This window comes from Castanea sativa, chromosome 9, assembly GCF_040712315.1.
Source record: "Castanea sativa cultivar Marrone di Chiusa Pesio chromosome 9, ASM4071231v1".
NCBI classification, from domain to species: Eukaryota; Viridiplantae; Streptophyta; class Magnoliopsida; order Fagales; family Fagaceae; genus Castanea; species Castanea sativa.
Genome location: NC_134021.1, coordinates 31,311,717 through 31,328,593, shown reverse-complemented (window position 1 = coordinate 31,328,593; position 16,877 = coordinate 31,311,717). Strand labels below are relative to the sequence as shown.

Here is a 16,877-nt window from a genome sequence, read left to right as displayed (position 1 = left end):
AAACATTTCTTTCCTTTTGTTATTATTTTTATTATTATTATTAGTATATTTGATTGAGATGATCACTGAAATATGAAAAATGGGAGAATTTGTTTGGTTGGAAGTGTTAAATTGACAATAAAATTGATGGTCCGTTGTTTTTCACATGAGCCCACTAAAACAAAACCTCTCCAAATCAAAGATAAAACAAAAATATAAAATTAAGAATGAATTACAAACTGAAAATGACAATTTTTTTCCCTTGCTTACCATGGGAATAAAATTCTCAAAATGACTTCACCCAAATGCATCAAACTCACCATTTGGTACCAAAAGTATAAAAATAAAAACTCATCTAAAAAATTAGTTCGATTAAAAAAGGGGGTTCATAATCAAATGAAATAAAGGTTAAAGAGAGAATTTTAAAAAATTTATTATTATTAACATTCCCAATGTAAAGAGAGAAATAAAAGAAAGTTGATATTGGTGCTGACTTTATTGGGGTATCTTTGAGAGAGCCATAGACTTTCTCCATTTTTCCTTCTCTCTTTCTGTCTCTCTCTCATGTTATCCCAATCTCTGAATCCTCTAATTTTCTCCAATTTTTATTTAGATGTAAAAGACATGTCATCTTAAAATTAAATAAATGTCATGTGTTCCATATCCAACTAAAAATGTGAGGTAATTGGAGGATTCAATAGAAGAGGACCTTTTCCAAAATTGCTAGACAAGATCTTTTCATTTTGTTCATTTCACGGTTAAGATTTTTTTTTTTTTTTTGAGAAATAGGTTTTTTTTTTTAGATCTAACTGTGTACAAACTGTCATGTCATTTAAAATTTTAAATAATGTGATAGTCTAAATAAATAATCTATTTCAAATAGAGATGATCATTTTATGAAAATTACATGTTAAATCATTGATATTTTTTTAATGAAAACTATACAAAAATCCATGTGTTTTCTTCATAAAATACAAACCTTGGAATTTTGTGTAACACTTAAAAAGTCCTTTATACATTGATATCGTATTTCTATGAATTTTATTTTATTTTATTTTTCCAAAATTGTTTCTTCAAACAGTGTCTGTAAATCATTATGTACTTTTCATAGAGGAGAAATTCTTATTAATTCTATTGATACCACAAATCACAATGAGTCACTAGTCCAAATAGAGTTTTAGAGAACCTATGAAAATCACACTATCAAAGTGACATCGGTTTGGTGCCAGCCTAGGCTTCTTGATGCTTAAGTCATAACTCACTATACCCAATTAAACAAAAAAAATAAAGTGTTTTGGGTTTTTCTCTCATTCCTTACAAATGTAGTGGTGTGTTCCTTGTGTAGGAGTGATAGCATGGCCAATAATTCTTTGATTTTCTCCCATTACTTGAACCATGGTATAATAAATGTGATAATGCACAAAAATCAATAGGCTGAATGTTCCAGGCTTCAATGACAGTTGAATGATCTAAAGAGGAAGAAATAGACTATCGAAGGTGACCAGAGTGAACTAGCCAAGGAACTTTCGACAATTAAGTCAATTTTCTCTTTAGAACGCAAATGTAGTGACTGGATGAATAGTAAAACGTACCTTAGTTGGATGAAACTTGGTCCCTTTTATAAAGAGTTTGGAGTAGGTTTACTTGTTATGTGCCACTAACATCGTGGGAGATGTGTGGACTTAGTGGGAAGAGTGGAGTGAATTTCAGGAAATCCACCCCCATGTTTTGAGATGAGGGTTAATGGCCTATCCATTTGAGATTATGGAAAACACTCAGAAAATTACTAAGTGTTTATTGGTTGTCCATACTTTCATGGTATGGACGACCTAGCTCTCCTTTAGACGCAAGATTTCCTTTTGATGATACCCTTGGACGTCCGTATATTATGTTTGTGGTGCATATTCCTCCTTTCCGAAGACCATTTTGGACGTTATTGGTCTTAGACAACCATTATGGATGAAGAATACTTAATGTTGATCACCATCCGAAGGAATGACGTTGTTGGAATGCAAGAATCTTGAGATTTTTACCGTATTTAAAGATTGGGGGTTGGTGAAGTTTATAAGCTTTGCATTTTTATTATGGACATAGCTCATTTCAATGTTGGTCCTTAATTAGATTTATCATAATTAATTATACATCAAAATTTAATTAGTTTAATTTTTGACGCATTAATGTCATTAAAAATAATCATAAATCCTATATTTTTTAAAATTTTTAATTTTGCATCATTTTTTAAAAAAGGGAAATTTTGAAATTGAAAGTTATGTTTTAAAAACCGAACCAAACCGAACCAGCCGGTCCGACCAGTTGAATCGGAGGCCAATTTGGTACAAGAAAAGGCCAAAAACTGGAGTTAAACCAGTGAAAACCGACCAAAAATCGGGAACCGGAGGCAAATCCGGTTTTGCCTCCATTTTGGTTTTTAAAACCATGTTGAAAGTTCAAATATATTTTGGATAATGTTTTGATCATTAAGTGGCTAAATTATATTTTAAACTTGTTATTCTCATAAAACAAATTGAAAATTCAAGCTAAGATCACACAAAAATATTAATTGAGCTAAATTTGATATAAGTGCTAGTTTGATTGACAGTTGTGTCAAGCTTTTTGACAAAATTTGAATTTTGCCACCTCTTATCAGCCCAAAGCTCAATTTAAATGCACACAATGATAGAAACAAGGTGAACACTTCATAAATGAAATTAAAACCGCCATAATTCATTTATCTCTATAAATACCACCTCGTTTTATACCAAATTAATGGATTGTTTTTTTGAGCGAATTCCACCCCATTTTTAGAACAACGAAGTGTTGGAGAAATTTTTGTAACGAGCTTAGGAATTAGGGGCCCGTTTGATAGAGGAGTTTGAGTAATGTTGTTTGTAATTTTTTGAAATACGTGTGGGTGAAAAAGTATGTAGAAATGTGTGTAAGATTGTTTAAAACTGAAAATGTGTGTTAGATCCAATCTGCCAAACAGCCCCTAGGTTACTTCATGCAACATTACTTTCTCTAAGCTACAAAAAATTTCAGAAACTCTAGAATCTATCAACATCACTATAATCTCCTATAAAACATCAACACACAACTCCCTCAAACAATCAAGTGGAAGACCCGTGAATTAAGGAGCCAAACACATCAAAGTATCTCATTCCTCTAAAAAAAAATTACCAATGCATTGTAACTCGTAAATGACTTTCTTGAAGATACATATTTGTTTATTCTTATTTTCCAACTTAATTTAACTCTAACCTAACTATTATTTGATTTATCTTTACCATTATTATTATTATTATTATTTGATGATGTAGTTTGATCAAGGGTCTGGCTCGATCTATAAACACTTTGCAAGAAAAAAGACTTGCTAGAATGCCAGTAAAGGAACTCTCCAATGGTTAAATGAGTAACAGTATCATAGAGTGCAGGAAAGATATATGAAGATTAGGACATGTTTCAAAATTCTATTGGTTGATGATCATTACCTTTTGTACCACTATTGGGGATTAAATTACTCCATGATTTGTTTCTCAGTAAATTTTTTTAAAAAAATTACTCCATGATTTTGGGGATTCGATCACACCAAATTTCTTCCCTTTAATTTAAAAATCACCCTTTATGCAGATTGAATTACTCCATGATTATGGACATTTAATCTCACCAAATTTCTTCTCTTTAATTTGTGAATCACGCTTTAGCCATTAAGGGGTTAATGATGAGAAATACAAATGTGATAAGAGTGCACGAATCATTTATTACCTAACATTCGGTATTTCCGATAATCAATGCTTACATCAAGCACGATCCCCCATGTGTTGAGAACTGTACCATGATCCCATCCCCACATTTTGGAAATGGGCCGTGAGAGGTTATTGTATGGACCAAATAAGTCAGCTTGGTCTCGAATTGTAAGCCCACTCAATGATATGGTCAACCCGTCCTAGCCTTCGAGTTGAGCCTAGATGGACTTACCAAACCGTCCTCCCAAATACCCCAAGAGTTTGCCGTGGACTAAGGATAATACCTTAGGGGAATTCGCTTGCGGAGCATTAATTTGTGTCAGACATAAGTTACCGGGAAGTCACATCAGCAATAAGTAGTAGATCCCATCTGATCAAGAGTATGGGACATAAGGGCCAATAGACATGGGGAAAATCCCCTTAATCATGCTAATGTTGACTTTAGTGATCGTAGTGGGCTTTTAGGGTGCTTTGGTCGAGTTAACAACTCATCCGCCCAAGCTACCTTGTCAACAACTTTGTCTAAAGTTGAGTTCCCCTCACAAAAAAGTCTTTAAATGTTTTTTTAATAACAATTGAGTTGGTAAGCTTTTATTAGTGCATATTTTGACTCACAATTAACATTATGTTTTTCACCTATTACTAACGATTCATCACATCAGTTGAGTGTGAAGTTTTTTGAGACTATAAACTTTATTGCATAATCAGTGACAAACATCATGTTGTGGTTCTTAAAAGAAAAGTGCCTTAACAAAAGTTATCTTGTCCTTTGTCTTAATAACATAAGTTTAAAAATAATAAATATTCAAATATGACTTATAATACACAATTTTAGAAAATAAAATTAAACTTATCATTATTAATATTTATTATTTTATTATTTTTCTAATAAAATATTTTTAAAAATAGCTCTAAACTAATTCCTCAATAGTACTAGTTAACATTTTTCCTTTAAAAAATATATAAAATATTATTTAAACCACACTTTTTTTATTTTGAGAAGAAAATCACACCAAAAAAAAAAAAAAAAAAACGTTTAAGCGGAGCGGAGTTGACTGAATTTGACGCTTTGACAGTTTGACCGTGATTGAGTTGAAGGTTGAAACTTGAAAGACAAGTTGGAGAAGTGAGTTGTTGAGAAAAGATACCTTGCCTTGGTTGTGAGTGTACGGACTAGAGTGAGTGTTTTGTTTTGATTTGATTTGATATATCGTTCCGTTCCACACTCACTCCCTGTAACACTTTACAAACGCACGCGGCCTTTCACAGAAACACCGTTCATTCTCCGTCCACAAAATCAAAATCCAAATGAGGTACGCTTCCACCCATTCTCATCATCTTCATCATCGTCGACATCATCATCATCATCATATCTCAACTCTCCTCAACCTCTACTTTCTTTCTTTCATCTCAGCAAGTATTAACACATACACACACACACACATCTATTCAAGTATACTGGTCGTTTTAATCTTAGGGTTTTAATAAATACGCCAAACCAAATCAACATGTATTCAATGGAGAATCAAATTAAATTAAATTTGGAAAATATATAAGTAGATGAAATTAAAAGCAAGAGGAGGAGACAAAACAACAGTGAAAAGAAGATAAAAGTGTACAGAGATGTGTTGTGTTGATTACTGCTTTGCAAATTGCATTAACAAATAAGCATAAAGCATGGTGAATATTTTGATTGCAAGGCCTCTGTTTTTTGACGCTATCTATGGCTACTTCTGTTGTAGCGCTTTAATGGTTTTTTTTTTTTAAATTACTTTACATTTGCTTCTGACAATGACCCTCTTGAGCCACATAGATGTTTTCGGTTTATGTCTGAGTACCTAAATTTTTGTTTTTGTTTTTTTTGGGGGGGGTGTGGTCTCAGTCGCAATCCAGAGGTTCTTTGGGCTCAGCGCTCTGACAAGGTTTATCTGACCGTAGCTCTACCTGATGCAAAGGATATTTCTGTCAAGTGTGAGCCCCAGGGAAAATTTAGTTTCTCTGCTCGAGGGGTGCAAGGTGAATCCTTTGACTTAAGTTTGGAACTTTATGGAGCAATAGTACCTGAGGTAATGCTAATCTTTACTTGCAATTTTGTTTTGTTTCTATCATGCGACTATTTTTACTAACTATTAAGCTAGTTAATTATGTGTCAATCAAGTTTCGGAAGTCACTCAAACTGTTTAGGGTATTGGAGTTATGAAAAATGAACAGTGTACTTACACACCATATTTGCTTTGTCCAAGTCCATGAAGATATCTAGAATATAGTGGGGAGAAGGTCTTTTAGTGTTTTTTTTTTTTTTTTTGATGGGAGGTCATTTAGTGTTGATTTGTCTTTATTGGGATAGTTTTTAATTTTAATTTTTATAATAAAAACTTTGATTTTTCATCATATCGATACATTCACAAGGTCATCATTTCCATCACAAATAAGGTTTCCACACAAACCATATGCTACCTCCCAACCTCTGCAGTCCTGACCTCTTTCTTCATGGTGGCTGTGTGCAGTACACCATGGCTTCCTAACCACCATTGCTGCTACATGGTACCGGCAATTGACCCTAAGGCACCCATGTGGCCATGTCAATACAAAATGATGCAGGTATGGATATGAAATCTGCATGTGACATGCTACCTGAACTTTGGGCACAGTTTCATCCCCCAAACCAAGGAGTAGGAGGAGAAAAAAAAAAGGAGAGAAATTATATGAAAATCTCATATTTGATACAATGAGTGTTGAGCTCACTCAAATGCAGGTGGATATAAAAATCTGAGTGCATCAAGGCGAATGCTCAAGGTGTGGCTTCAGGAAATTGAGGGTAATTGTGAGAGGCTGCTTGAAGTTGTAATAAGTTTGGCAGTGAAAGGCAAGATTGAGAGCATGCACAAGGAAATTCAAAGAGGAAGTCAATAGAGAAGTTTGTTTTTAATGCAATTATCATCACCCCTTCTGTGCTAAAAAGATTCCTCTAATTCTCCATACACTGACGTGATAAGAATATTGACGCAGACAATAAAATGGAAAATAATTTTGATGTGGGAGGAGACCACCTCCTTGGGTAGAATCTGTCTCAAGGTCTAATCCTATAGTTGAAGGGAATACAACTTTTTTTGAGGAAAACAATATGAGAAATTGGAATTTCCTTTCTTATCTCTAAAAGCATACAATGACATATTTATAGAGACTTAGAACATTGGAAAATTATCCTAGAAGAAAAAATAATAAAGACCCAACTTGAGCATTTGGAAAACTAAGGGCTTGTCCAATTTAATGGTGACTCTTTGATTGACTGTTTAGGAGTTGACAGCTACATACTTGTAAACTTTGGCTCATAATTTCAAATTTAACATTATTCAGAAATATCTTTAGATTTATTATTTGTTCCCACCAGCCAAGAAAAAAAAAAAAAACAGATTTTTTTTTTCCTTGCTTAACAAAAGTGGTCACCCTTCTCAGTCGGTCAATGTTATGCCATGCCTCTTGACAATTTTTTTTTGGTCTTGAATCTCTTGAGTGTGGTGGCAGCGAATGTGATTGCACCAGGGATACTTGGTTGCAATTCCAAGGATATTTGACATTTCTAACTAAGTTAGAGTTGGGCCAAAATGTTGAGCTCAATACTACCTACAAACTAAATAACCTTGCCAAATTCTTCGCAAAAGAATCATAGATTTGTAATATACAATATTCTTTCTGGTGCAAATTTTGTATATGAGATGTCCCCATGTTCCAGTTTTTGGATCCTTGTTCCCATGTTCCAAGTATCAACATTAGCTTAGCTTTGGATTATTTTGTAATTTTTAGTAAGAGACTTCCCAGGTGATGCTTTATGTCTTGTTCAAAAATAGAAGGGTGTCCAACAAATGCTTCTGGTTTGGCTAAAATAAAGAAAGTTATTGAATGTTAAGTTGTTGGTTTATATTGCATTGACAAAGTTTCAGATGCTGTACTTGGAAGATTATTTGGAGATTGAAGCTTCCACCCCAAGTCACTCTCTTTACATGGAGTGCTGTTTTGGGAAATTTTTTTACTATTGATAACTTGTGGAAGAGATGTATTGTTGTGTTAAATTGGTGTTATGTGCAAACCTGTGGGGAGGCTGTGGATCACTTACTCCTTCCTTGCCTATCGTTACTAAGTTGTGGAATATGGTAATTGGTCTGTTTGGTGGGTTATGCCACTGAGAGTTTTGGATATCTTTTCATCTTGGGAAGGTTGGTTTGGTCATCAACAGAATATAGGAATTTGAAAAGTGGTACCTCACTTCATTATGTGGTGCTTATGGTGGGAACTGAATGCTAGAAGTTTAGAGGGATGCAAAAGGACAATCCCCAATCTGAAGCTGGGTTATTTATTTATTAAATTTTGATTTTTTGGATGTCATCTTTGGGCTTCTTTTCTTTTGCCTCTCTTGTAGATCTCTCATGTTTAAAAATGGTTTCAAAAAATGGAGTATGATTTTGTACCGTCCAAAATCCTTGGTATAGGCCAAAACAACCTGGCATTTAAACGGGTATGTTTCAAGTGGTTAAGTGTACTGGATTATTGGCTGGTATGAAATATTTTGGCTAGTATGTCTAGTGTGGCATGGTACTTTTAAATTTGTTGACAAAGCTATGTATACTTTCACATTTGAATACTAATTTTTTAACCACTTCAGAATTACACATGAAGCCAACAAGGTCTCGCTCAACTAACAACTCCTCCCGTTATAAGTGTTAGGGGGAGAGTAAGGTCGTGGGTTTTGAACCCACTGGGCGCATGTGTAACCTACCAATAATAATTAAATAAAATTACTTATGAAAATCAAATCTGTTTATTGCCATTTGGCCACGAATATTTCAGATGTGCACTTTACTGATGTAACATGCTTATCTAATATGTGGAACTCTTATATGTTTTTAAGTTTCCTGATATCTAACTGAAATACTCGTTAAAAATTTCAAGTCGTGAACATATTTTAGTTGAGAACACAAGCATTGATTATAAATACCTCTGTTTGATTGTGGTTGTTCTTAAGTTCATTTCAACTTGACCTTCTAAAAGGGTTGGAAGTTTCTATGAACATTGAGTTTTGTATTCTTATGGTGCAGGGTTGTAAAACTAAAGTTGGGTTGAGGAACATTCTGTGTTCAATCCAGAAAGAGCAAAAAGGTTGGTGGAAAAGATTGTTAAAGTCAGAAGAAAAACCTGCACCGTACATTAAGGTTGATTGGAACAAATGGTGTGATGAGGATGAGGAAGAGTCTTCTTGTAAGTTCATTTAGCAATTTATAGTTAGGTTTTTTATATGAGGCCTTACAATTTCTATGCTCAGGGCTTGAGATGTGAATATATCTATATCTATATATATATATGGAATTCATGACTTGTGTTGTGGTTATTCTCCCATGTTGCTCTGAAGGATCCTTTCTGGCCTTTTTCGGGATTTTGCTCAGGTTTAGTGTTGATAGTTGTGTGCTTTTCTTGGGGGTATATCTATATTTTTGTACTTAAATTCTGTCCCAGTTTTTATGAAATGTTGACCAAAATACATGTCCATTTTGAAGTGATCTTTCAAAACAGAGTACAAGCAATGAGTTCTCCTCTTCCTTTTTTGGATAAGTAATAAAGATTAATTAAAAAGCTCAAAAAGGGGTGCAACCCTAATAAATGGGAAGTATACAAAGGAAATGCCCAAACAAAGAAACAAACATAGAGAAAAATACAAGTAATCTATCGAAATCTTATTGTGTCCAAGAACTCTAGAAAATCCACTGTAGAGAAAATACTGGAGGTCAAAGTCCACTTACATAGGGTTTTTAAAAATAAGAACTTCAACTTATCCAAATCATGCTTTTTCCCTTCAAAGCAATGGACGTTTCTTTCCAAAGACACCACATTTAGCATGATTGAACCACTTTCCAAATCCTCCCATTAACTTTCTTTACAAATTCCAAAATGTCCCTTACAACATGACAAGAGCTCATTCACAGAATAAGGCATAGCCCTAGTAACACCAAATAAACAAAATATCATGGACCAGAACTTGTTAGCCACCACACAATGGTGAAAGCGATGAGGAAAACGCTTTCCATTTCTTATATACATATAACACCAGTCGATAATAACCAATCATCCCTTTTCTCCTTAGGTTATCTGTAGTCAAAGTCTTCTTCAACGTCACACACTACGAGAAGAATGCCACCCTTGGCGTTATGCAAACTTTCCAAGTGCTCTGCCAAGGAAAATAGTTTCTTCTACCTTATAAAATCTTGTAATAGCTTTTCACTTGAAAACCTCGGTTCCTCCCAATGTCGAAACTTTGTAGCGTATAAATCTTCTTGTAAATGAGCCATGGACTTTAGTTCCCAATCATTGACCGCTTTAATAGAAAGAAGGTTCCAAGAACAACAACCAATTTTAAATAGTAGGTAATCCGCCACTTGAGCTTTTTTGTCCCTAGAAATTAGCAAAAGATTAGGATATCTTTCCTGGAGAGGAGATTTACCATTCCACAAACCAAGTCAGAAGCCTGTTCACCTACATCACATCTGATAAAGTGTGAGAATTTATCCCATCCTCATCTAATGCTCTTCCACAAACCCATCCATAAGGCCCTCTAGTCTCAACTTAGCATCAACTTCCCCACTTGGGCCATACTTTAAGTCTATCACCCTCTTCTATGACACATTCTCTCTTCCACCACATATTGCCATAATTGTTATCTAAACGAAGCTTGAATAGAAAATAAAAAGTAATAGATCCTTAATTCCCAATCCTTCACTACAAATCGGGTTGCAAAAAACCTTCCAACTAACTAGGTGAAATTTGAATTCCTCACCCATGCCTCCTCAAAGAAAATCCTTTTGAAGCTTTTCCAACCTTTTTGCCACACCTACAGGTAAAGCTGTAAAGGGAATAAAGATAAAAAATGGGTTGGAAGGCTATTTCTTCCAACCTAAATATTGCCAAATAGATTAGGGAGCTCAACACCACTAAAAGCTATTGTTTCTATCTTGCCAAATTGTCCACATTACACATAATGGAGTTGCTTTCCAGAGCTTGAGTTGCTTGTGGTGAAATCTTTCTTGCCAACAATCTAGCATCTACTGCATAATCTTCGCCATAACCCAAAATACCTTTCAATTAAGCAAACGCCAATGATCAAATGTGTTGTGCCACTGAACAATGATGTAAGAGATGCTCAACTAACTCTCCATTATTCTTGCACACACAATACCAATTAATTATTACAATACTTTGTTTGTGGAGGTTATCCATAATTTGGATTTTACCAATTAGCTTGGTGCTGATTCCAAGTGACCCTAAGTGTTGATTCTTAGGTTTATCCTTTAATTTTCTTGTTACTTTTAATTGTCTTGAATCATAACACTTCCGCATCAAGTGCCTGCACTTGTAGAGAATAGTTCACTTGTTCTGACTGAATTTTGTGGTCTTTGCAGCTGATCTGGCCTCTGATAATGATGATGCTGCGGTAATTTGACTACCTCTGTTAACTGTAGTGAATAAGAAATGAAGTCAACAAACTTTGACCCTAATCACCTAATCATGTACCTTGATTTTTTCTCTTTTGCAGTATGTTGGTCAAGATGATGAAAGCAGTGATGACGAAGGAATGCTTTGTGAGTTTCAAAACCTAAATTTCTTCCCTCTTAATGTTGTATTGAATTGCATTCTGAAAAATACATGTGTTGGTTGCATTTCATGTATGGACAGAAATCTATTTCTTGTTACATGCATAGCAAGAATTCTTGTGTTCTTAAATTTATTAATCAATCAATGAACCTTGCATTTTACATTGATTTTTTTTTTTTTTTTCATTTCCTACATCATAAGGAGGGAAATGGATCTTTCCAGAAAGCCATACACCTTGTCTCAAACCTTCATTTGATCCATTTTATACTGAAGGGAGAAACATGTCTAGTGCTTTTTAAGATATTGGTAACTTAGTGCATTGAAGAATCTCCGAGTAACATATTAGATGTATTGGCTATTACTAGTTTTGCTTCGTGTATTTATGCATGTATGTTTTCCCTTTTTCTTTTTTATATTTACAAAATAAATTTAGTATTTACTTTTCAACATCATCGTCTTCATCTTCTTCAATCTGACATGAAGGGTAATGCATTGGCAGATCTTCCTGACTTGGAAAAGGCAAGAGGAAACTAGCGACTCTCAGTAGTGACAAGTAGCATTCTGCATCTCATAAATTCAACTTTTCCCTAGAGTACCTATTTCTAAGAAGAGTAGAGTGGTTCCATTTAAACTCCAGTTCCATGAGATGCAGAATTATGACCATGTTGGCACAGTATACAGCTAATCCAACTCATGCTTAAAGAAAGTCTGACATTTGATTTTCAGAGTTACATTTGATTTCTTGGCTTGTTTGCTTGGTTGTCTGGCTGGTTTTATCTGATAGCTAAATTGTAGGGTTCTTTGAGTAATTATGTTCTTTCTTCTGTTGGGTGGCTTGAATGCCACAACGACCAACTTGGTCACCCCTAGTACAAGGAATTCCACACTTGGTAGAACTCTTATTTATGTGTGTGACAATCACTTCGGCTGTAAGTGAGAGAGAGAATATTTCAACTAGCCACATGTAGAGGAGAAGAGGTTTTTTGTCTTGTTCTTTTTGTGAGAGATAGAACCCAGGGTTTGGATTTTGGATTTTGGGTTTTGGGTTTCTTGAGAGAATCCTTGTGGGAAAATATGGATGAGAAGGCATCTAGTGCAATTTCCCTTAACCTAGACGATGAGGTCATTCACAGCATTCTAGAAGCTTGGGCAACAAAATAGATTTGGAATAAATTAGAATGTTTCTATATAAGAAAGAATTTGACAAACAAGTTTTTAGTTTACAGATGAAGATGGTTTAGATCTATTGGAGCATCTCAATGTGTTTAATATTCATTTGTCAAATTGGTAAGACTTTTGGGGAGGAAGAAAAAGCGATACTTCAATTAGCATAGCTACCCACATCTTTTGGTCATTTGGTGACTAGGAATATAGAGATCAAAGAAGATAAACGGGGCAAATCCTAAACTTTACCCCCTAGAATCTGCCTTAAAATCCCTAGGCATCATCACTACTAAATAAGAGACATTTTCAAATCATAAAATTCTTATTAAATTGTAATGCCTTTTACAATTACAAGAGCAATAGTCTAAATAGAGTTTCAAGGATTACGTCAATATGGGATTATCTAATCAAGTCACAATTAAATCCCATGAACTCTTCAACATTAAAGACTACATTCTAAATTCAAATTCGAAAAGAAAACCAATTCCAAACTCAAAAAGTAAATTTGAAATAATTTTGCTGCTCCTTGCGTCATAGGAGCATCATATATATGTGTATGTGTGTGTCTGTGTAAGTGATTGAGATAATTTCAAGGTATTGCATATATTGAGGAAAAAAGAGGTTTTCTTGTCTTGTGCCTTTTATGAGTGTGAGAGAGTCTAGTGTTTTAATCTTTTTATTTTAGACAAAGTTTGGTTACAAACTTGGTTGTAAGTTGTAACCAATGATTACAACTCCCACTAAAAAGGTTAATATTGTTATATATTTAGAACATTTGACCGTTGGATTGCATATTTTTTACATTCTTAATACATGTTAAATTTTGTGTCAATTGGATGTTATTTACCTTTCCGTCAATAAATTTTTTTTTTGTGCATAATTTTTGACTTAAAAAACTTGAAATTTAAACATTTGATTGATAAAAAGCTATTAATATTTGATTTTTTGGAAATTTTGCAAGTATAGAAGATATAAAAAAAAAATGTAACCTAATTATGGATTTGTCAAAAGTTACATCCAATAAAAAGATATTGTGTGGAGTCAAGTTTGTGGTAAAATTTTATCTTTCTATTTTTATAATGATACCTTCTCATTGTCGTCAGTGTAGGCACAAATGTAGGCATATTGTCAAATCATGTAAATTCCTGTGTTATTTGATATTTATTTGAATCATGGGAGTGCAACACAACATTCTTTTTATCTGCACAGGAGGATAATGTTGTTCACCTGAAAGAACTTTAGGGGGTGTTTGGTACATGCACTTAAAAACTGAAAACATGTATTTGAAAACATGTGTGGAAATATATGTGGGTGAAAAAATGTGTAGAAATACGTGTAATGTTATTTAAAAAATGAAAAGTGTGTTTGAGTGGGTGTATCAAATGGGGCCTTAATTGCCTAACATGACATCCTAGCGTTTCATTGTCTACACAATACAGTTTTACTAAAAAAAGTGTTTAAATTGTTTTAAAAAATGTTGGGACTAGACAGAACTAGATTGTCAGTTCAATCTTATGGTGATTGCCACTCTTCATGTTTTATGGATTTGCCAGAATTGTTGAGGGTTTCCCCTGTTTTTGCATGGTAGGGCTTTGTAAAAGTAAAACTTCAAATTATTTCAACTTATAAAAAAAAAATGATAATAAAACATCAAATTATTGACAGGGATAGGAAGTTATGCTATATTGCTCTTTTCGATGAAAAGACAATGTGATTTTGTCCAGTTGGAAATAATTTATTTAATTTTTTGCTAAATTTTTTTTACTGAAATTATGCTAATGTATACTTGTACTTTGAAAAAATAATGAAAAAAAAAAATTCTAAAAAGTTGTGTATATAAAAGTTAAAAAGCAAGCTTATAAGCTTGTTAAGCGCCAAAGACTTTGTAACTGAATCGGCACATCTCCATGCACAAAGTGCTTGGGGGTCTAAGGGAGAAAGGGTTCAAATTGCGGAGTTAGCAACATGTTGTAATTATCTCTAAAGAAAAAAAGACTTATTAAGCCGTATTTAAACATTGTTTTTTTTGTTGTGGTAGTCCTAATTTTTTATTGTTTAGTTTGATTTAATTTTGTTTTATGCTGGATTGACACCTCAATTTGTGAAAATAATTGTAATATTTTCTTGTGTTCTAGAAAATCTCTTTTATCTATGCAGTATTATTTCTGAAAAATAATAAGATATTTACTATTTCTTGAGAAAAATGGCCAATGAAAGAAAATAAAAGGAAAATAAAAACCCAGCTACGAGGACATCTACCACAGAGAGGTTAAAATATTGATACTCAGTGGGCGATGTTTTGCCATAAACGGTCTTGCAACTTGCCAATTTCCATCCATGGAGATCCATCTTGCCATAAGCAATTTTGCAACTTGCCAATTTCCATCCATGGAGATCCGTCTGAGCTAAGGCTAGATAAAGCTTCAACTGGAATTTTGTGCCATACTCTTTTACTTAGCATTAGCATTGGAGTTGCTAAAACTCCAAAAAAGCTATTTTACAATCCAAAACTACAAAAATCAAGCATTATTTGGGTTTGTATATGTAAAAGAATACAACTTTTAGAGTACTAGCATTTGAGGATGTAAAAAAAAAAAAAAAAAAACTTATTTTACATCCTCAAACAACTTTATCTATTTTACCAATCTATTTCATAACTCACCAAATATCGTAGTTTCTATTTTTACATACAACCTAAAAAAATAATATAAATTACCTAATAAAATAAGAACAAAGTTTAGTTACAAAATTTGTTGTACTCTAAGGTTACAGCCTTACTCAATATCATTTTATTAGAGATAAATTTTGACAAATCCACTATTGAATTACATATTTTTCTTATATCTTCTATGCTGGCAAAATTTCAACAAAATTTAAGATTACTATCTATGTCATCAAAAAATCTTTTTAAATTGCAAGTTTTTATAATTTAAAATTATGCATAAAATATAAGTTTATAAATTATATAGTAAATAATATCCGATTGACATAAAATTTAATATGTATTAAGAGCGTAAAAAACATGCAATTCAACGGTTAAATATTCAAAATATGTAGCAATATTTATTTTTATTGAGTGAAGTTGTAGCCTTAAGCTGTAACTAATTTTGTCCGTAAGATAAATATAAAACTACATGCCTTCTCTCCTTTTTGTCTCTCTTTCTCAACCACTTCCATCATTCAAACCTAAACCTAAACCTAAACCTAAACCCAGAATAGAACAATCTAGATCAAGCCAACCGAAACTCAGCCACCACCACCAACCAAAACTGAAACCACCAACAACAACCAAAGCAACCACCAAAATCACCCACACCACTAACCAAAACAACCACAATCACCACTAAAGATGCACAAAAATCGACAGTGAGTTGATCGTCCACACATGTCAATGAGTGCACCTGAAGAACAAAAAAAATAGAAGAACCAATCAAAGGGCACCAGTGGGGTACTAGCCAAAGACCCTCCGAAGGTTAAGTAAGAAGAGAGCTCCAACAATACTAGAGAGTATGAGCTTCAGAGAAATTGTGCGTACTTTGATTTGTGAGGGCTTTGAGGTTTTTATAGTAGCGTAGAGTTGACATTTGTTTCTTAGTGGGGAAGGTCTTTCCTTGTAGGGAAGATCTTCACTAATACACGTATTTTACGGGATCTTTTCCTTGTAGAGATTCCTTTGATTAAGGTCAATCGTGGAGTACAAGATGTTTCTTTGTATAGAAATTCGTGGGGATCAAGTTTAGCCTATTTTGAATTTATCGACCTCTTCAAACCCGTCAGCCTCTTTGTACCCGTCGGTCTCTTGCTTCTTTTGAGGGTACCCGTTGTCTTAAGCGGATGCCCGTTAGGTCCCGTGGGGCCATCAGCCTTCATGGCGTTGTCGCTTTGATCCCCGTCCACTAATGGGAAGCAGATGGGTCAAGAGGAATTGTCTCATTCCTTGTGTGTTGTGCCTTGAATCTTATTAGCGAGAACACCCTTATCAGCCAGGTTGTACCAGAAGAGGCACAAAACTTGACGGGTCAGTGGCAGAGTATTCCATCCTGATGGGTCAAAGTGCTCGAAGGACTTTGTTGGACGAAAATACCCTTATTAGTGTGCAAGTTGGTTTATTGATTAGACAAGTATAGTGGATCGTCTACCAAAAGTGTCTCATCGATTTAGACGAGTTAGTGTTGATGAGTAGGGTACCTGACGACCCTTTGATACGTAACGACCGTAAAGGCAGAGCGTGTTAGGCGGTGTCAAGAAAGGTACTTGACGACCCATTGATATGTGACGACCGTCAAGGCGGAGCACGTCACACAGTGTGACGCTTCCTTTGTGACCGACGATACTTTTGGTAAGCTCATGATG

At 34.2% G+C, this 16,877-nt stretch overlaps 1 protein-coding gene across 1 annotated transcript; it reads left to right on the top strand.

Moving 5' to 3' along the window:
* Positions 1-4,788: 4,788 nt before the first annotated feature.
* LOC142609492 (co-chaperone protein p23-2) lies at positions 4,789-12,124 on the top strand. Its single transcript, XM_075781085.1, has 6 exons — positions 4,789-5,035; positions 5,605-5,788; positions 8,816-8,975; positions 11,168-11,199; positions 11,302-11,347; positions 11,860-12,124. The coding sequence occupies exons 1-6, from the start codon at positions 5,031-5,033 to the stop codon at positions 11,892-11,894; spliced, it is 462 nt and encodes a 153-aa protein (XP_075637200.1). The 5' UTR covers positions 4,789-5,030; the 3' UTR covers positions 11,895-12,124.
* Positions 12,125-16,877: the final 4,753 nt, after the last annotated feature.

Bases quoted from the DNA above. Each gene is read 5' to 3' on its own strand.
- LOC142609492 (XM_075781085.1), top strand. The intron at 8,976-11,167 runs GTAAGTTCATTT...TGGTCTTTGCAG, and splicing joins GGATGAGGAAGAGTCTTCTT to CTGATCTGGCCTCTGATAAT. The intron at 11,348-11,859 runs GTGAGTTTCAAA...ATGCATTGGCAG, and splicing joins TGATGACGAAGGAATGCTTT to ATCTTCCTGACTTGGAAAAG.